We start from the raw sequence: 22,224 nt of genomic DNA on the forward strand, positions 1-22,224 counted from the left end.
TTACGTTTTTCACACGCCATTATTGTCACAATATTTCACACGACAACACAGAAAAACACAATTTGAAGAGCAAAAATAGGGGAACACATTAACATAGCACTGAAAATAATATCTAGTTAATTGCAAGCACAGCTGCGAAATACTTGCTGCAAATCTACATGCATGCCACAACTGTTTTACTGTACAACAATGAAAGACTGCAACTACAAAGGAGATTCTCTCTACAATTACACGCTAGCAATAAACAATAGCTACACTAATTACACAAACTACAAGAAAAAGATTCCAGTGAGGTATCCTGGCAGGGTCGCCATATCAAACGTCCCCTTTGAAAAATTTATACAAGACTGTGCTTTAACTGACACACAATATTTTTTAGCGCAACGCAATCTGACTTTCAATAACCCTACAAAAGAATGGCCCTGACTAACATTAACCTATACCTTTCACAAATCACTTACCTCACAGAAATCTTCGTTACTCGAACTACTGCAATACAGCGAGCGCCACTACTGCCAGCTAAATAAAAGATTCAAACTAAGGAAGGCACTAACTACTGATAGGCATAGTTAGCAAATGAAAGATTTTAATAGAGAACAAACAATGTATTTACCTTAATAGTCATAATATATATGTCAGTTCATAATTTTCCAGTCTTACAAATTTCAAAACTCCGCCTTCTCTCTCCCCACATCCACCACTGCTGGCGGCTCACCTCCAACTGCGCAACGCTACGCGCTGTTCACATCCAGCTGCCGCTGCCCAACACTACAATGGCAGACAACAATGCAAACTACCCACAGACTGCACACAGCACAGCCAGTGATTTTTCATATAGAGCGCTACGTGGCGTTACCAATAAGAAAACATAAACGGCCTACTTACAATGTTCCATATTGCAGAAGAACATTTTAAGCTGAAGAAGAATAACAAATATAGGGAATGGTTTAAAATTTTTTATCTATTGCTTTATGTGGGCTACATAGAGGTGGTCAGTTTTATTGATTAGAATCAGAATACTGTTCTTTCACTTTTTTATTCCTGGAATACTCTTATACGTTGGATCTAAAATCAGAACTGTTCTAATTTGGCAAAACCCCTCTGGCACCGAAATTTCTTTTATTTGTTGAAAAATATATGGCTTTCTTACAGACTTCATATGCAACCAGTCCATAATAAATTATATTGTGAATATATTTCTGAATGAATGTTTGTTATGTATTTACCCGTCACCCTTTTCATTGTTATAACTTATGTTCTACAAGGAACGCACGCCATTGGATGCGGCAATCTGTAATTTATTTTACTTTAATTACTACTTCAATTTTGTTTTACTATTCAAAGAAATATACGGGTGCAAACATGGAATACATGGGAATAATGCAGCTGCTCAGTGACAGGTATGGGGGAGGCATTGTGGCCAGACCTCGGATCTTCGAACCCTGCCCTCTTTGCCTCCGCCTACCTGGTGCTGAAAGTCTTTTCAAACATAAAAAAAAATGGTCCAGTGATCAGAACGTCTGTCTAGTAAACAGGAGGTATGGGTTCGAAGCCCAGTCGGTCACAAATTTTCATCTGCCGTCGTTGCTGTATTTCAACGCGCTGTGACAGTGTGGACGTCGGTTCTTTGATATTTAAGATGCAATTGTTTTTTGAGGCAATAGAGGTGATTTGCGAACATTTGTCTTGCCATCAATGTGACGGGACTTTAACGGCATCCAACCGTTAGTCATACCTTTGTGCCGGCGCTAACCCATGTCATATACATGCGAATTAGATTGTAGTTCATATTTAGTCAAATAACGAATGGTCAGTATACAAGTATGCCGCCCGGGGTGGCCGAGCGGTTCTAGGCGATACAGTCTGGAACCCCGCGACCGCTTCTAGGCGCGCAGTCCGGAACCGCGCGACTGCTACGGTCGCAGGTTCGAATCCTGCCTCGGGCATGGATGTGTGTGATGTCCTTAGTTAGGTTTGAGTAGTTCTAAGTTCTAGGGGACTGATAACCACAGTAGTTAAGTCCCATAGTGCTCAGAGCCATTTGAACCGTTTGAACACGCGACCGCTACGGTCGCAGGTTCGAATCCTGTCTCGGGCATGGATGTGTCTGATGTCCTTGGGTTAGTTAGGTTTAAGTAATTCTAAGTTCTAGCGGACTGATGACCTCAGAAGTTACGTCCCATAGTGCTCAGAGCCATTTGAACCATTTTTGAAGTATACAAGTATTTACGAACAGTACAAGCAGGATTGTAGCGAACTGATCACTTAACCAAGTGCAACGTGGAGTACCTGTGTAATGAGTCATTCCAGCTGCATAGCTGAGGGTAATATTTGTTAAGCATTTCATTGCAGAATTAATGCAATACCCGCACAATAATCTCTGTAGTCATACTGTATTAGCAGCCCGCGATTGGAGTACTATGTTCGTTAAATCGGATTACTCAAGCTGAGGCCAAATGAAGACAAACGACGACGCCACAACACTAACTTTACTTAAGTAGGTAGTCAGCGCTAAATTATGTGCGCTACCATTAACGTTACTGTAAGCAGTTTGGCAGCATAACACCACCACAACTACTGACAATCTGAACCATTATCATCACGCAGTTGTGACTCTCAGTGATTACAGGTTGCTGATGTTTGTCAAGAATAGTTCATATGCCTTACGACTAGGACGGAGAGGATGCTAAATAACAGTAATAGGTCACCCAGTGAAGAGAAGAGTCCACGTATTGTCTCAAGTTCTTCCAGTTTGATATTAATGCAGTTCCCGATAGTTTCACACTAACGGGTTCGTTTGGCTGTCGAAATACTCATATGGGAATTACAAAAGTGTAATTGCTAGAACGCTCAACTACCTTAATAACACCTCATTCTGAATTGAATACGACTCGGAAAGCGACGTTAATTTGACGTTTTCATCCATCTCCTGACGTCTCACTGAATGAAGTCTGAAGTGCACGCAAAGTTGTGTTGCCTGTCACAAGGACTCTGTAAAGTGTTGTGGCAGCTGGCAGTCATTGCTGAATACAGGCATGTGCAAATATCCTCACGGCTCTAGCGGAACTCGTCTTTGTTGCATTTTTTCCATACCGTAATTAGCACAATAACATAAGGCTTGTTCTGCTGAAGAACTTGATGCCCACAAGCCCTTAAATAAGAATCCCCTAGCGGGAGTAATGCATGAAAGGAATCAGACTGTTGGACAAAGGAATGGGCAGCTCCCTGCTTTTTGCGTTTCCGATAGCGCCTACGATAAGAATCTGGTGTCTTTTATGCTTCAGAACCCTAAACTGTGTTTTTTTTTTACTTCATACTAAAACAAAAGTTGTGATATGAGAAGAGGAAATGACTTATATGCTTCTCAGGAACTTTAGTTTTCCGTGTTTTTTTTTCTCACTTCATATTAAAACAAGGGCGTTAATATGAGAAGAGTAAATGCAATATACGCTTCCGAGACATAATATTTCCTTGTGTGCTATTACTGCATTCATGAAAGCCCTGCAGTTAATTTTTGTATGTTGGATAAATTTTGATGTCACCTCACATTCCTTTGTGAGAAGGTTCCTATTTTCTTGGGATTCAAATAGGGTGGGCATTTCATCACTGATGACTAATGACATGATACCCGTTGCAATTGCTCCATGGCACCTGTGAGTAGAGTCTCACGTTGGTTACTATAAGAACACGCAGGCAGTGATATCCGCTCACTGCAGTCAGAGCCAAGGTGATTTCTTTCTGTTTATGGCGAAGCGTCTGCTGCAGTGTCCACGCTCAGCCAACATAAACAAATCGCGGCGGCATTGGGCACTGCTAATCGCTGCACTTCTCGCGAGCCTCGACAACAAGAGCGCACTGTCTCTGATAACGATACTATGGAGTTAATACATCTTACTTAACGTAATATGCAGGACGTGGGTTGGGTAAAAATTCAGTATGTAACTTCCCATCGCATTAAAATACTTTACAGTCATATTTGATGCAATATTTATTGTTGGTTGTCTCTCTAATGTTAATAGTACTGATTCAGACTGTGCGTTAACACGAAAACACACACACACACACACACACGCACACACACACACACACACACACGCAAACTGTCATTGATTCCAGTGAGGGTAACAACTACTGTGTGTTGAACAACACATGCACCAGTCGGTTCCTCAGTTGGCGTCGAGTAAATGAGATTTTTCAATTACCTTGCACTGCAAGAATTGTTAGGAGGGGACTGAAATTAAATGGACTTGTTGTATGCTAAAGAGCTGCGACAAAGCAAAGCTTGACCGATTATCAGATAATTGTCCACATGGGTTTTGTGGACGAGTATACTTTTAGTAACCAACCCACCCACGATCATTACGTAAGATTTCTCGAGGGCGTAGGGGAATTGATTTCATTAAGTCGTCGACAGTGTAGGGTAATGGTTTACTTCCCACCATACTTTTTCTATATTCGTCCAAAGGTCGCTTGCATTTGTAGGTCCACATGGCAATGACCTTGTTACCACTGCCCACATATTCTCTATCTGGTTGATGTTCGGTGATCGTGGAACAAACGGCAACAACTTTATCCTCTCTTGGCCTTGAAACCAATCTCGCACTGCTCTGCTATGATGAATGGGGCTCTGCTCCTGTAAATAAACTGTTATCTCATTAGTTCATATATTTGTATTTAAATAACGTATTTGTAATAAGCACATTGGATTATTATTTTCCACAGTGTTTAAGAATTCAGGCCCTGTCATAGATGAGTGATCTGGAGTCAACAGTCGGATTAAGAATATGGTTTACCCAGTCTATCATATGATGAGAGTCGTAGTCGGATATCCACATGAAGACTGACTGGCTGAATCCGATTAGGACGATCTTGTACCGAAATGAAATTAAGGAAATCGGATAATTTGAACGTCTGTATTGCAACAATGCTGCGCACATAAATTCCTATGATGGAGTAACAGCTAGCAACTGTCTAAGAAAAAGTGAGAAATATGTCTAGTAGCAGCAATGTAACGTAATTATAACCCATATTTATGTGATAGAAATACTGAATCGAACAATACACATCTATTTCAGTGGTGAGAAGATACACCATATCGGATTTGTTGATGACATAGTGACAATAATAATAATAATAAAAATCCCGTGTGGCCGATAGGGGAAACCTTCCCCCCCTTTGGGTGGTACCGAGGAAATCAAATACTTGGGGTGAACCAAATACTAACACAATCCTGAACGGCTACTCAATCCGTTGAACCCAAAATCCAGACATCTCCGAGTGAAAATCACGGCTACTCTGGTCACCGCCTGTTAGCTCAATGAGCTTGGCTGAAAATATTTGCCTCCGAAGGCTTCAACACCCTCTGGTCCTGTCCGGTCCCGGTATCACCCAGGCCAAACCAGTGAAACACAAGAAAACATGAACTATGCAAGCAAAGTTAACTTTATCCCAGGTGGTACACAACCTGGCCACCGATAGGCGGCAGTTGGGTTTTCGGACTCTGGGGAGTCCAGGTTAGCACGGCAGAGAATATCGAAGATCTCTGGTAAATTTCCCTACCAGCAGAAAACATTCATTTGAAAACTAAACATCGATACATTGATCCAAACAAGAAACCTCAATAATCTCACAAAAGAAATCGACAGACAAAAAATTCTCATCCTTGCTCTTCAAGAACCACGACGAATTGACAATGAAACCTTGCATTAGGGAAACCATTGCATCTTCAAGAGCTACATACAACTCGAACACAGATCTAGCATCAACTCTGTCGAAGAAATCACACCCATCAACAATCGACTTCTGAATCATTCAGAGCCCTTATAAAAGATATACACTCGAAAATATTATGAGCAAAGTTCACCAAGATGACGGAAAATACTAATGGGAGACTTCAACTCTATTTGGGACAGAAAAAACCTGTAGAAAAATCATGGGTACAAATTCAACACACCGAAACGCTTAGACCAAGCGCACACGTCTCACTGACATTTGCCAACAATTCAACCACAAAAGAACGTCTTCCCACTTTAGGAAAAAAACCAGTTCCCAGGTAGCATGCTTGGCTACCAGGTGCAAGCTGCTTTCGTTCGCCATTCGAGACTCGCTGATAGCCAGATTTTTAATTCTTTTGTAGCAGAGCTACAAAAAAATGGTTCAAATGGCTCTGAGCACTATTGGACTTAACTTCTGAGGTCATCAGTCCCATAGAACTTACAACTACTTAAGCCTAACTAACCTAAGGACATCACCCACGTCCATGCCCGAGGCATGGTTGCGCGGTTGCAGACTGTAGCGCCTAGAACCGCTCGGCCACCCCGGCCGGCTCAGAGCTACAAGCAGGCAGATAAAAACTCTATAAGGGAATCGTAAGACAACGCTCGAGCGAAATTCGCCTTGCTACTTTCAGTAAGCCTTAGTGTCAGAGCGAAAACCTTACGGTACTGCCAAATTCATAATGCCAGTTATGTTTTCTGCAGACATATTTTTTGTTGTTGTGAATACATAATTTTATCTATGGAATGCCACATTTTCTTAATGCTTGTGAATGATACAAAAAATGAAGTAAATACAGACCTTTTCGTAGTCAAAAGTCGGTAATATCCTACTAATTCGTGTATCAGGTGTAAAATATTATGTTCACACTACTCTTTGCTCGAGTTTATGTCTTTTGAGGTGCTCAGCCTTTCATTTCTTCTTAGGAAGTTAACGAAAACGGCATCATAACACGTCACCAGTAACAGTACTGCATACGAATGCTCAATGAGCGACCTGATGACGTTCAATAATAGTCACTCCGTTGATTTTTGTTGTTCCGAATTAGAGCATGCAGTACTCCTACACCAGACTTCTGAACTTTTCCTGTTGAATGCAAATGTCGCGTGGCGGTAAAATGGTAATCTATCACATATATCAGTAGTCGAGACTTCCTTAAATTGGAAAATCATTCATGCCAGAACGATCTTTGTTGAAACAAGAATATCTTTTTCTGGCGTATTTTTTCCAAAAGCACTCGCTCCACACACGATTCAAATCTTTCTAGCTGCCTCCTCTGCATTCACCCCTCTGTTATACCAAAAGTAAACGATGTGTTGCAGATGTTACACCTATTTCCACTTGCGACTCAATTTTGCAACGTTTAACTGTAGTTCATGATTTTCAACCATCCAAAATCCAATGCTTAACTGCAAGATGATAATAGAACTTCAAATTCGAAAATGACAGTTGATACATACACTGACAGCGTGGCGCCGCCTTCACATGGGCGGCGCCGGATTTCAGGCGGCGGGTGGCGTCTGGCCGGTGGCCGGTAGCCGCTGCAGCGCGAGGGAAACGCTCGAGCGTTAGCTGTTATGATCGCGACGCAGCCACGAGCTGTCCTGCGGAATCGTTTCTGGAATACTTGTTATTGCTGGTGGGTAGAATGTAAAGCGAATTATCTTCGATGTTCAGTCAGCCTCATAACTTGAGACCGAAATGTGGTAAAAAAAAAAGAAGTACAGTTGGACGCAAACAGGCGACTATAAGTTTACAACGCACGTCCCTTGCCACTAGACCACGGGCTCACACAGCCCGACAATCTCTCGGAAGTAGACAACACTTCCTCCTAACACTTCCGCATCTTACAGTGTTGCCAGATTGTGCATATGGCCGGACTTAAGAGTTGTCAGGGGCGGTCAGTCTTATTGGCCACCTTAAGCGAATGACTCGGACTTAGTCTCTGAGGCGACCGGCCGGCGGTCAGTTTTATTGTCTAAGACTGTACACAATAGTGTCATAAGCGTTTACCAAGAAAATTCTGTGCGTCTATGTAACCGTTTCAGGACTTTATGCTCTGTTTGTAGGTAGCGTGAATGTGGATGTGTAATTTAAAATATTATACAACGGTTAGCAACGATCCTCCTTATCTTTTTAACGAGTCGAACGAATAAATCATTAAAATTAACAATTCTAACATAAGATAACAGATAAAAGTGATTTCTTTTCATGACATGTACTAATTACGCTGCTGTTCTAGGTTTAATTGAAATTGTGTCCATTTTGTCATAGATGGACGAAGACGCATCGATGGCGGGGACAACGAACATCGTAGGGTTAGGCGTTACGCCACAATGTACGGAACTGTGCCACGAGACTACATTGTGGGACTATGGAGATCGCAGTAAAGTCGTTCGAAAAACAGGTGGATGCCAGTGTACTTCACGCAGTCATCTCAAACACATCATCGCTTGGTATGTTTGTCGGATTTGCAGTCAGGTCCTGGAATGAGACGGTACCTCGACTTTCCAACTGGCGGACACCCTCAGGAGCGAAGCTGAAGTGCTGAGAAGCGAGACTGGTCGCCCCTTGCAGGCCATACAATGCCCATGACGCGTGGTCAAGAAGTTGTCAGTGTTGCCCCTTAGCAGAGTGATGAGCCTGTGAAGCGGATATGGGACGACTGGCTTTCGGCTAAAATCATTCGATTACGTTGTGGTAACAGACTGGTATGTAGTGTAGCCCGAGTTTGATAGGTCATAATTTGTTTGCGAGCTGTCGAAGCCAACGATTTTGAGTATCAAATCAAAATTGTGGTAATAGACTGACCTTTAGTGTAGCCTAAAGTTTACGTTCGTGTCATATTTAAACTGTTGACTCAGCTGAACGCCACTCGTGCTGTACCCATTTTGGCTGCTCATAGTACACAAGCAGCGCCTCCGTTGGTGAAAGCTGGAAAAGCGATACATCGCGTTCGAAACAACTGTCTCTAAGGCCGCTCCGACTGCGCATCTAGCATTCTAAGGCAAGACGTGGAACCCCGTTTTACTATGTAGTAAGGCCACCATTGGCGGCTTCAGGTCTACGCGCTGTGGACGTCCTGTGATCTACATTAGGGTGATGTCTCAGACGTCTCAGCAATCGAGCTTCTCATCTAAAGATGTTGATGATTTGAAGAGGCGAAAAATTGAGTAAAACTGGTTTTGGGATCCAGCTGCAAGCCCTCCAAACAATCATGAAGGAGCGTATGTTCAAAAACCAACGTTAGAATGTTTGTCTTGCTGTAAAATATATCTTACGGTTACCTTGTATCATTCGGAAACGCTGCATTGAACTGTCACGAATATTTAACATATTTTAAATGAAGTGCCTTCTGCGCCGATTTCACTAAACGATTTTTTCTCCACAAATCATATTAATTCAGGAAATAATGTACATCCTGAATTTGGGAATTGGTAAGAGATATTCTTTGAATTCTCTTGAAGTTTTTGCCGTTATGATGGTCATTCTAAATCCTGACCGACGTAATGAAATTGAAGTAACATTCATGAAAAACTATATTCAATGTCAAATGTTAATTAAAATGAAGAATGTCGCAACAGCTACAGCGATGAAGGGTGAAATAAAGCACAGCTGGTACAGAATACACAAACTATAATTATTATCCTTTTTGTGACGGAAGTGTAGTGACTCGAGCTTTGGAAATGGATGGCTCATAGCCTTCTGATAAGGAATATTTGGGCGGAGTGAAGAAAAGGTGTTGTGTTACGTTCCTGACTGTCGGAATTTATTTCAATTTGCAAGCCAAATTTTAAACCATTTTGTAGAGCCATAAGTGCGAGCACTTATGAAACAGTCTGTGGCTATAATATAACATGGTTGTATCGTAAGAGTGAGGAGGTTTTCCACAGAAAAAGAGCAACACATGGAAAATACTGACAACAATAAGGAACACGATGATGGCGACATCAGGGAATAATTTTCATGGCACTAGAGGGAGCTTTAGAGGGTAAGAACTGTAGGGTGAGGTAGTGGCTGGAATATATCCAACAAATACTTGTCGACTCAGGCTGCAAGTGCTGCTCTGAGATCAAGGGAGAAATTCATGGCGGATGTCATCAACCATACAGAAGACTATTGATTCCAAAAATAAAAATGGAGATACGTTCGAAGGAACTCCTTAGCGCTTTACGAAAGCAAAGTATAATGTAGCAACATCAGGCTTCATCTTCTCTCAACATTACCAGCAACATAATACTGAATGCTACATGCACCCGTCAATATTGCATCTTTGGATCTACATTCTTAAATTAGTATAAATGATTCATGTATTTTAAATTAGAGTGTTTACTTTGACAGAAGAAATTGGCTGATTTTGCTACCGGTAGATCAGTGCATAGCAAATATCGACTAGCTATGAAAATGCGGTGTCTGAGCAATGCCAAGGGACAGAAATGTTTTGACACTCTACGACATATGAAGTCTTTTGATCTACAAACAATAGAAATACTGTGCCCAAAAGGCTTCTGCTTGCAGTCAACGTGGAAGATTGTAAATTATGATTACGTAAGAGATGAAGTAAAATGTGAAATAGAATAGAACAGAAGTCTTGATCTCGATAAAACATATGATAAAATTCAGTGGAAATGACTCTTCTAAAGTAAGAACGATATATGCTGAGATTCGAAGGAATGGAGAGTGCTATTAAACTTATACTTGTACCAAACAAAAACTATAGAAACTTATGGAAGCATAAGCACAGAAAAATCAGAAGAGGGGGAGCGGCAAGGATGTTCCTGATCGCCATACTTGTGTATTGTGTATTGTGTGTATTGAAACCGGGAACCTAGAAACGACGGAGAGGCTTCGTCCCGCCGTAGCCCCACAACAGGCCACAGCAGTCCACCCACCCCACCACCGCCCTACGCCGAACCCAGGGTTATTGTGCGGTATGCATCGAACAACACGAACGCCACGTGCTGTTAACACGAAGCGTGAAATCCGCGCTAGCGGAACATTACGAGAATTGCAGCCAAGATGCAGATTTTCTACAACATACGTATCCTGACCAAGGAACGCAACCGCAACATTTATAGATAGAAAGTCCGAGAACCGGTAGACCTTCTGAGAGCGAATACAATTTCAATAAAGATGATACAGACTTCCAGGTTCGTGGCTTCCGCCTTCAGGGATGTAGATATGCAGTTGAGCCATCTAAGAACGAAAGTAATTTTAAACCTAGAAAATCAAGGGAGTGAAATGTTACATTACTGCTAAACTACCGTACAGTTTACTACTTCAGTTTTATTCACACGGATTCATAATTTATACTTTATGCGTTAGTTAATTACAATTATTAGTTCTCAAATGTTCTACATGTCAAATTAAGTACAAAATACCTGTTTTATACCTTTCTGCAGCCTTAAAATTTATGATTTAGTAGTCAAGTGTTAATAGAGATGATTTCAGTAGGATTCCAGCTTCGTTGTTTCCCACCAGCAAGGAAGTAAATAAGCGGTAATGGTGCGTGAGAAATACAAACAAACGAGAGGAAGTCATGTATGCGGTATTTTGATAAACATTCCCCCTCACTTGCGCTGCGTGTTTCGCTACCTGTCTATTGGTGATGGCCCTCTAATAGTAGCCCAAAAAATTTCATCTAGTAATCCTACTTCTTTAGAGCGAGCACAGGAAGCGTCCCCTTTTGTAACTGAAAGGGCCACTGGTTGTAGACAGTGTCACGCTAAACGTGAACATCATAGGTCCTTGAAGAATATCGCAGCATAGGGCTCGAAATTGAAGATTTTACCTACGGAGAGAATTTTTAAAAACATAGGGTACTGTATGACTTCGAAAGCTGGAAACTCTCAACAGGTGATGTCAAACGTCTAGAAGCCAAAAAAAAAAATGTGCTTCTGAAAGAGGGTGCTCAAAGCAGATGGATGGAAAGGAAAATTAATTTAATAGTATTAAAAGGGAAAAGCACACAGAAAAATAACCTCAGAGTCACCGGTGAAAGTAAATTATTCCTTTTCGAGCACATTCTAAGGTATAATTGCAACTCTGAAACGTTTTCGATGTAGAGAGACTTGGAAATAAAGGCAGAAGAAAACCAAGAAACAAGATTATACATTAACTGATGCAGAGCATGGTGCACCGAAATTACGAAAAAAGTACAGACAAAAGATGTGAACAGCGACAGTAACGAGGCATAGCTTTTAACAAAAGATAGCTGGATAATGCAAGGACTACGTCAGCTGTTGTATTATAGTAACTCTTGAAATGTTCCTGAACAATATATTAACGAATATCTGACACGTCTTCAAATGTCTGTGCAAATGTTAGTGCGAAATACAGTGAAAGATTCGCTTAAGATGTGCTGTTGCAGTACTATTACACACACGCACGCGCGCGCGCGCGCACACACACACACACACACACACACACACACACACACACACACACACACACTATTTAGTACACTAAGTCGATGCTTGGTATCATAGACATGACTGTATGAAAGAAAGTATTAGTGAACTAGCGAAGATTGTGACGCCTAAGTAAGAATTGGTCGATGGCCCATTGACAAAATTCTACATACAGGACGCTACAGAGTATGTATTCGCTGTTGACTTTCAGTATGATGTCCAGTAGTAACACTTACATGCGATTTGGCTTCATAAGAGTAAAATACACAAAAACAGCAGAGATTCGAAGCGGAGCAACACTACACAATACTACGACAACTCTCCTACTGAAGAAGTCTTGTACTTTTCGTAATTCCAAACATAAAATTACACCTTTTGTTGCTTGTTCCGTGTACAGCACATTCTCGTTTATTATCACTTCTTGCAACCGCTTTCCCTAAGAGACGGAGTATATTGATGATACAGTTTCAAATGTCGCTGAATTTTGTCTTACCGGTTCGTTATACAAAAAGTAATACATGCAGAAGAAACGCTTAGTCTGAATGACTGATATGCAATGAGAATACTTCCATAACTTAATAACATAAAGATAAAATTTAAAATATGCATGTGTCTTCATTCACACTGTAGTTTTGAGCACAAAGTATTGTTTTTACATCCAAATTTTCTTTTATTTTTCAAAAATTCATACATACAAATTATGTTTAAGTTAGAAAATACGTTACATCGGATTTTGTTGTCATGTACATTCATCATGTTTCCTCCACTGTAACCTTGTTCTATAATCATGCACCTAAGTAGTAAAGTCGGAAAAAAGTGAGAAATTAACTGTGCTCCGTATACCATATAAACATAATTGCTAGTATTCCCATGTTGCAATCCAATAACCAAACTTTCTCTAAAATAAATATGTCACAAATATAGCAAAATTACTTGTACTGGATACATTTACTCTATTTGGTAGACATAAGTTTCAAGAGAGAATCGGAATGTGTAAATCAAAAGTCGCGATAATCTCTTAACTTTAGGAATATGCGTTCAAAGAAGGCACAAAAAGCTTCAAGTGAAATTCTGATATCAGTAAAATTCAAGGACTGTGAGCTAACCGAAATAAAGAGTTACAGATGTATTTACATTCTTTGTTGGATCCCATAGAAGTCCGGAATACGGATTTCGTCTGGTGTGGCTTCCTTGTGATTTCTGAATTTAATTCGAAGTGCTTTCCAGTTGAAAGGCTTAGGTAAGCAGAGAGTTAACGGTGAGGTTGGGCGCGTCGACCACGACTCTCTTGAAGTCTGCATATTCGCAGCAGTACGAGTAGCCCATCTTCTGGTTATTGGCCTTCCAAGTTAACCAGCTGATCTTGGTGCATACGTCTTTGCAGATGAAGTAGTCAGAGCCAGGGTTCTTAATGTACGGGTTGTTTACACCTAGGAACACTACAGCTGCCTTAGTATCCTTTCTATACAGAATCTTCCAAAAGAGCTTCGGCACTGGAATGTAGTTTGTGCCGTTAGTATAAAGGTACAACTCCGTCTCGGCATTTCTCTTGTTGGGCAGCGTTGTGATTCCGTGCGTACCCGTGTAGATTTGCAGCTCGACGAGGTTTGTTGCAACATAGGAATGTACATTGTCCTCCATGGTTTTCCAGTTGCCACCATTGAATGTTTGCCACTGCGGTGCAGCATTCATGTAGAAGAATGTGACGTATTCCTGCGCGCCAAGGCTGAAATCGGACTTAGCAGTGAGGTGTCCTTTGGAAAGGAAGTAGTCGGTCGTTAGAGAAATGTACCTGGACCCCAAGTTAGGGTCCTCCAGCAGTTTTCCGACCGTGTCGATCTGCGTGGTCCTTCTGTATTGATTATCCATGTCAATGTTGGGGAAGAAGGTGCCATTCAACCAGTCGGGCCGGGGGAAACCGGCCTGGCTGCCCCCTATTTCGCGGACCATCGTGAAGTGGTCGTACACCGTGCTGTAGGAGCGAACGTCGAAGCAGGCGTCGATGAGCGTGTAGAAGTCGGGGCCGACCTGGAAGCCTAGCTGGATCTCCTGATACTGACTTCTGCTGCCGCACGTTTTGGCCGGATTCCTCTCCGATGGTTTCGGCTGGGACACGCATCGGAGATCACTGAAGTTGTAGGCCGTACCGCCGATGGTGAAGGTGGTGCCGGAGAAGCAGGTGGCTGTCGCCAGCGGCTGTTTCGTCACCACGAGGGCGTTGTCGGGACACGCGACGATGATCTGCTGGTTCTGCCTGAGCAATATTTTCCCCGAGGAGTCCGGCGTGACGAAGCCGTGCACGTCTTTGCTTCCGCCGGGCTTCAGCAGCAGCGGCTGAGGGTAGGGCATCTTGGATTTGTTTACGTCCACCGAACAGCCTGTAATTTGAATAGAAATGTCATTATAACTGAACTGATAACTCAGTTTCACAACAGGCTGCAAAAATATAATTGCGTAGGTTTCCGCGGCCAGAGTCAGTCGACATAAAAGTTTTCTGGGTATGGTACCGCGTCATAATGTAAAAAACCACTGCTACTGGAGGAAAACCAACGACTCGGCCACGATTGCAGCGGCCTCCTTCTGGGTCTTGCTTACCCTCTCAGATGAACTTTGGAACCAGGTGAATGCAGCTTCGATATCTGTATAACAGGACGCCATTCGCTCCTCAAACGCGTCCATGCCGTCACGCACGCAACAAGCTATCAGGGCCCATGGTGGATCCTGTGCCTAGCAGGCAACAGGACACATGCTAAATCGAAGAGACTGAAATGTTAATCATTTCTGCAGAACATACTACTGTACATGTCCTCTGAATATGAACGTCCTATCTGTAATTGTTCGCCAACGGCCTTGCCACAGTGGCTACACCGGTTCCCGTCAGATCACCGAACTTAAGCGCTGTCGGGCTGGCCTAGCACTTGGATGGGTGACCATCCGGTCTTCCGAGCGCTGTTGGCAAGCGGGGTGAACCCAGCCTTGTGAGGCAAACTGAGGAGCTATTTCATTGAGGAGTAGCGGCTCCGGTCTCGGAAACTGACATACGGCCGGGAGAGCGGTGTGCTGACCACATGGCCCTCCATATCCGCATCCAGTGACACCTGTGGGCTGAGGATGACACAGCAGCCGGCCGGTAGCTTTCGGACTTCATGGCCTTTTCGGGAGGAGAAGTAGTAAAGTATCTCTAACTGTTCAAGGTGCTCTGTTTTATCTGAACATGAGTATATAATAGGTAATGTACGAGGGGATATCAATAAGTAATGCAACACATTTTTTTTTTCTAAAGGCAGCTTGGTTTTATTCAGAATTCCAGTACATCATATCATTCTCCTTTCTTTTTGGCTACAAAATTCTATTTTTCAACGCATATTATCGTTGAGTGCGACGGCTTTACGTCACCTTACTGGCAGGTCCTGTATACCCTCATAATGCCACTCTACTGGTCGACATGTTGCTGTATCAGGGCACTTTGACCTATTGAATTACATCCTCTTACCGGTAGCCATACCCATCATTCCTGGGGAGTGCATCTTTCATTGAGTCAGAGAGATGGAAGTCGAAGGTGAGAGATCCGGGCTGGGTCTTCCCAGAAGAAGGCCACTGCAATCGTGGCCGAAACGTTGCTTTTTCTCCAGCAGCAGTAGTTGTTTACATTATGATGCGGTACCATACCCAGAAAACTTTTAGGCTGCAAAAAGATTAGAATATAGAATGCTGTCAAAGAATTTGCGCACAGTAAGTCTGACATTTTCTCACCGACAGTAATTCATTTACTTGAAATTTTTATCAAAGTCAGAGCAAGAGTTTGCTGTTGCTTCATCCAAAATCACAAAATCGGTTAACCTACCCAAGCGAGAGTGAAATACACTAAGATTTCAAAAAGAATGTAATACACTGCTGCCCATCGAAGTTGCAACAACGGAAATATGTTGTTGTTGTTGTGGTCTTCAATCCTGAGACTGGTTTGATGCAGCTCTCCATGCTACTCTATCCTGTGCAAGCTTCTTCATCTCCCAATACCTACTGCAACCTACATCCTTCTGAATCTGCATAGTGTATTCATCTCTTGGTCTCCCTCTACGATTTTTACCCTCCACACTTCCCTCCAATACTAAATTGGTGATCCCTCGATGCCTCAAAACATGTCCTACCAACCGATCCCTTTTACTAGTCAAGTTGTGCCACTTCTCTTCTCCCCAATCCTATTCAATACCTCCTCATTAGTTATATGATCTACCCATCTAATCTTCAGCATTCTTCTGTAGCACCACGTTTCGAAAGCTTCTATTCTCTTCTTGTCCAAACTAGTTACCGTCCGTGTTTCACTTCCATTCATGGCTACGCTTCACACAAATACTTTCAGAAACGACTTCCTGACACTTAAATGTATACTCGATGTTAACATTTTCTCTTTTTCAGAAACGCTTTCCTTGCCATTGCCAGTCTACATTTTATATCCTCTCTACTTCGACCATCATCAGTTATTTTGCTCCCCAAATAGCAAAACTCCTTTACTACTTTAAGTGTCTCATTTCCTAATCTAATTCCCTCAGCATCACCTGATTTAATTCGAACATTCCATTATCCTCGTTTTGCTTTTGTTGATGTTCATCTTATATCCTCCTTTCAAGACACTATCCATTCCGTTCAACTGCTCTTCCAAGCCCTTTGCTGTCTCTGACAGAATTACAATGTCGTCGGCGAACCTCAAAGTTTTTATTTCTTCTTCGTGGATTTTAATACCTACTCCGAAATTTTCTTTTGTTTCCTTCACTGCTTGCTCAATATACAGATTGAATAACATCGGGGATAGGCTACAACCCTGTCTCACTCTCTTTCCAACCACAGCTTTCCTTTCATGTCCCTCGACTCTTATAACTGCCATCTGGTTTCTGTACAAATTGTAAATAGACTTTCGATCCCTGTATTTTACCCCTGCCACCTTCAGAATTTGAAAGAGAGTACTCCAGTTAACATTGTCAAAAGCTTTCTCTAAGTCTACAAACGCTAGAAACTTTGGTTTGCCTTTCCTTAATCCATCTTCTAAGATAAGTCATAGGGTCAGTATTGCCTCACGTGTTCCAACATTTCTACGAAATCCAAACTGATCTTCCCCGAGGTCGGCTTCTCCCAGCTTTTCCATTCGTCTGTGTAGAATTTGTGTTAGTAATTTGCAGCCGTGACTTATTAAACTGATAGTTCTGTAATTTTCACATCTGTCAACACCTGCTTTCTTTGGGATTGGAATTATTATATTCTTCTTGCAGTCTGAGGATATTTCGCCTGTCTCATACATCTTGCTCACCAGATAGTAGAGTTTTGTCAGGGCTAGCTCTCCGCGACTACCTGTAGTTCTAGTGGAATTTTGTCTACTCCCGGTGCCGTGTTCCGACTTAGGTCTTTCAGTGCTCTGTCAAACTTTTAACGCAGTATCATATCTCTCATTTCATCTTCATCTACATCTTCTTCCATTTCCATAATATTGTCCTCAAGTACAAACACTGAGACGGAGCGCAGATACAAAGCACCAAGATTTCGCACAGAGAGGCGTGTGAAACTAAAGAACTGCGGATGAAGTCAGCCGGCTTAAACAAAAAAACAAAAAAAGTTTCCTGTGCGGTAGAGTGGTTGCTTATAAATCACAAATTCCAGAAAATTCTTAGACGAACCCGAAACATGAGACTATCTAGGCCTCAGGCAGAGACAGGCGTTAGAAAGAAGTTTTGCGTAGTTGCTTTCACAGCAACTAAGGAACGAAGAGAAACATTGGAACAACATGCGACCAAAGCTGATAGCAGCGCGACAATAAAGACGTGAGAAAGACACCTGTTTATCAATCACACATCAGCTCACACAAGATAGAAAATTGCCACCCTGCACAAGAGGCGTAATCATGGAACGGCGATCAGTCATCAGGCGGCCTTGCAAATTTAGTCCGCCAATGACAGGGCCAAGAGGAGGAAATATTCGACGCGTCTGTGAGCTTAGAGAGTGATGAAAAGCGAAGAGGACAGTTGGGGAGATAGCGTGGAAGCAATAGGACGTGGGGCCCCTCCACCCACCGCTTACATCTGCCTCCCGACACCGTTATATCTCTGTTTCGGCTGCGGCAACACACACCGACATCGCGGATACCGTACCTGGCCATAGGAGGCTCGCTAATGAGTGCTGCGAAGGAAGAGAGAAGGAAGTAGGTTACAGTATGCATGTTCGCCCAGTGCTTGAATACTGCTCAGCAGTGTGGGATCCGTACCAGATAGGGTTGATAGAAGAGATAGAGAAGATCCAACGGAGAGCAGCGCGCTTCGTTACTGGATCATTTAGTAATCGCGAAAGCGTTACCGAGATGATAGATAAACTCCAGTGGAAGACTCTGCAGGAGAGACGCTCAGTAGCTCGGTACGAGCTTTTGTTAAAGTTTCGAGAACATACCTTCACCGAAGAGTCAAGCAGTATATTGCTCCCTCCTACGTATACCTCGCGAAGAGACCATGAAAATAAAATCAAAGAGATTAGAGCCCACACAGGAGCATACCGACAATCCTTCTTTCCACGAACAATACGAGACTGCAATAGAAGGGAGAACCGATAGAGGTACTCAAGGTACCCTCCGCCACACACCGTCAGGTGGCTTGCGGAGTATGGATGTAGATGTAGATGCAGACGTCACCGCTACGAGGCGACACGCCGTAACGGCTCAGCGTCTGCTGCCGATGTCGCCACACGACGAACGACCGTGAACGATGGTGAGATGATTCATTCCCCTTCCAGCCCCCCCCCCCCCCCCCCAGTCCCCACTCCCCTTTTTCCCCCTAAATAAGTGAGTCGTATCCACGCCGAGTTAAATCGGCCTTCAGATTTGTAATTTTATGTAGAAAAAGTACAGTGATAAAAGCTAATGTCACATTGAAAAGAAAATTGTGTAAATCAATAGTGATGTCATAGAAACAGTTCATTATTTTTGTATTTCGCATAATGCGCAATAACATGTGCAAATAGCCTATTGGATAACGTCGAAAGCTCCAAGACATATGTCGAATAATGCCGTTGTATACAAAGAAGACTTGGCTAGAACGTTGTAGCGAAATGCAAGAAGACCTGCATAAGATCGTTACTTGGCACAGGGAGCGGCAGTTGACCCTCAACATACACAAATGTAAAGTATTGCGCGTTATTATATGGTTACAAGACTGCTAAACACGCGCTGGAAGCAGTAACATCCAACATGTCTAGAAATGTGCTTACGAAGCGGTTTAAAATGTAACGACCACATGAAACTAGTCGTAGGTGTGCCAGGTTCCAAACTGACTCATTGGGCTACATCTGAGGAACCGTGGTCCCGCCAGGAGGGAGATGGTGGAGTCTCATACTCCTTCACAGAGCGTATGGGAACGATGCGGGAGACCCGCAGCGTCTTGCTAGGCAAGGTTCTAGTGGAGGTGGTTTTCCTTTGCCTACCTCCGACCGAAATGGGGATGAATCGAAGACGACACAACAACACTCAATCATCTCGAGGCAGGTGAAAAACCCTTGACCACGCCAGGAATCGAACCCGGGACCTCGCGCTCGGAAGCGAGAACGCTACCGCGAGACCACAAGCGGCGGACAGGAAGGAGATAATATAACGAAATCCTTTCTCGACTGACACCTCAATATTGCTCGGTAGTTTGGGACTCGCACACGTACAGTACGGATGGTTAAAATAGAGAATACCCACAGAAGAGCAGGTCCTTTCGTGACAAGTTCGTTTAACAATCGCCAAAGAGTCGCGGAGGTGTTCAACTCCAGCGGCTGTAGCTACAACAAAGGCTTTGCCAAGCACACTATGGATTCCTGTTTGGATTCCATGAGAGTAGTTTCTTGGAAGAATCAACCTACGTACTACTACTTGCTATCTATATCACGCGAAAATGGCTTGAATATATAGTTAGAGGCATCCAAACTCAGACGGAAGCTTGGTAACAATCGTTCTTCCCGCGTAATATTTGCGGCTACAACGGGAAAGCTGGAAGAGTTAATGGTACACAAAGTACAACCTCCGTACACAATAAGGTAGCTTGTGGAGTACAGCCACAAATGTAGATGTAAATGAGGAATAGATGGACAAGAGAAAAAATGGAAGAGTAAGCAAAACTGGTGTTTCAAAAGTAAGTTTACATTGAGCTTCGGTTCCCAGTTTGGACTTACGGCAAATAGACACGGACTATAATGGAAAATGAAGAATTTCACCGTGAGGGACGAGGTGAGGTACGTGTTGGGGTCAGCACTGTACCTGCGTGGGGCTGCGGGGAGGCGTGGCCAGCCATGGCGAGAAGAGCCAGCAGCAGCAGAGCGGCCATCGTGGAGTTCTTCGGACTGAAGCGGCCGCCCGTCGCCACGCGCTTATATTGCGGCGCGTGTCCACTATCAGGTAAATTTCCGCAAGTGGCTTGAAGAAACCACTTCTGGAAGTCGACAGGATATGGAAGCACCCACGGAAGCTGACTCCCTTTAATTTCGTAATGTTGTAGAAGCTGCTTTCGCAACCTAGAGAAAACGTTTCCTAGTTCCTTGTACCTTTCTGGAAGTACTCGCCGAACTTGCCAGTTGCTGCAAGTTTTTGAGACACTCACAGAAGTTGTGCGTGGACAGTACGAAATGTCGGTGTTGAAGTACTTGTTGACCACTGAAAAAAACGCAGCAGTTAATTTAAAGAGTCGAGGGTGTTCCTGTGTTGTGTGACACAAACAATACGTGGTTTTCAAAAACAGGATTAAGAACAGGGCACACTGTAAAATATTCTGTGGAGTTTGAAATTAGAGAAGAGGAGACACGTAAAAAAATTCACAATTTGCGCACTCAGTATCTCCAGGCAATTAATTAAGCGTTGACACGAAAAACTATACGAATCGGAGATGATTTGTGTAGAAGTAAATGGGATTTATTTCATACTTACGTTTCACGCCTACTCACCAGAGGAAAGAGACGACAATTGGATGAGTGAAGCAGATTTAATATTCATCAAAAATGTTTATTACTACAAATGTATATAGGTTTACGCTCACATAAGAAATCATCTGAAATTTAAAGTCATCTGTATCGCCTTTCTTGTTCTCCTTCTAGTGATACAGAGTAATCTGTAAATTCATTTCGCACTTCCTTGGCTCACGGGTCAGTTATGTATGTTTATGAGTTCCAGCGGTATATTTCTGTCTGCTCTTTTTGTATTTCCGCCAGCCTCCTGGAGTTTTTAAATCTTGAGAATCAAACGTACCATGCGGCGAATGAATGGAATTGGTGCTGTCGTATTTTACTACAAAGTTTTGGAGTGCACAAACTGCTCTGAAAAGTTTTTGGCGTAGAAGAATTAGCGTTCATAGTCAAAACATGTGCATGTAAGTCCCATAATTTTCAAATACAACGATTTTGCGTTGTTTGACTGCTTAAAAAAAAGGATATAATCACTAAAGTGCCAAAGAAACTGGTATAGACATATATATTCAAATACAGACATGTGTAAACAGACAGAATACGGTGTTGCGGTCGACAACGCCTATATAAGACAAGTGTCTGGCGCAGTTGTTAGATCTGTTACTGCTGCTACAATGGCAGATTATCAAGATTTAAGCGAGTCTGAATTTGGCGTTATAGTCGGCGCACGAGCGATCGGATACGGCATCTCCGAAGTAGCGATCAAGTGGGAATTTTCCCGTGCGATCATTTCACGAGTGTACCGTGAATATCAGGAATCCGGCAAAACAACAAATTTACGATATTACTGTGGCTGGAAAAAGATCCTGCAAGAACGGGACCAATGATGACTCAAGAGAATCGTTCAACATGACAGAACTGCAACCCTACCGCAAATTGCTGCAGATTTCAATGCTGAGCCATGAGAAGTGTCAGCGTACGAACCATTTAACGAAACGTCATCGATATGCGCTCTTTTTTTTCCTGGGCCCGTCAACACCGACGTTGGACTGTTGACGACTGGAAACGTGTTGCCTGGCCGACGAGTCTCGTTTCAAATTGTATCGAGCGGTTGCACTTGTACGGATATGAG

The 22,224-nt window shown here is 42.8% G+C and overlaps 1 protein-coding gene and 1 pseudogene across 1 annotated transcript; one reads left to right on the forward strand and one right to left on the reverse strand.

Annotated features, from left to right (window-relative positions):
* Positions 1 to 12,831: 12,831 nt before the first annotated feature.
* Positions 12,832 to 20,537, reverse strand: LOC126470095 (uncharacterized). Its single transcript, XM_050097655.1, has 2 exons — positions 20,455 to 20,537; positions 12,832 to 14,563 (listed from the first exon to the last, which is right to left on the reverse strand). Exons 1-2 carry the CDS (start codon positions 20,519 to 20,521, stop codon positions 13,422 to 13,424), a joined length of 1,209 nt encoding a protein of 402 aa, XP_049953612.1. The 5' UTR covers positions 20,522 to 20,537; the 3' UTR covers positions 12,832 to 13,421.
* Positions 15,026 to 15,143, forward strand: LOC126428929 (5S ribosomal RNA; annotated as a pseudogene).
* Positions 20,538 to 22,224: the final 1,687 nt, after the last annotated feature.

The sequence above is a fragment of the Schistocerca serialis genome, chromosome 1, assembly GCF_023864345.2.
Source record: "Schistocerca serialis cubense isolate TAMUIC-IGC-003099 chromosome 1, iqSchSeri2.2, whole genome shotgun sequence".
NCBI classification, from domain to species: Eukaryota; Metazoa; Arthropoda; class Insecta; order Orthoptera; family Acrididae; genus Schistocerca; species Schistocerca serialis.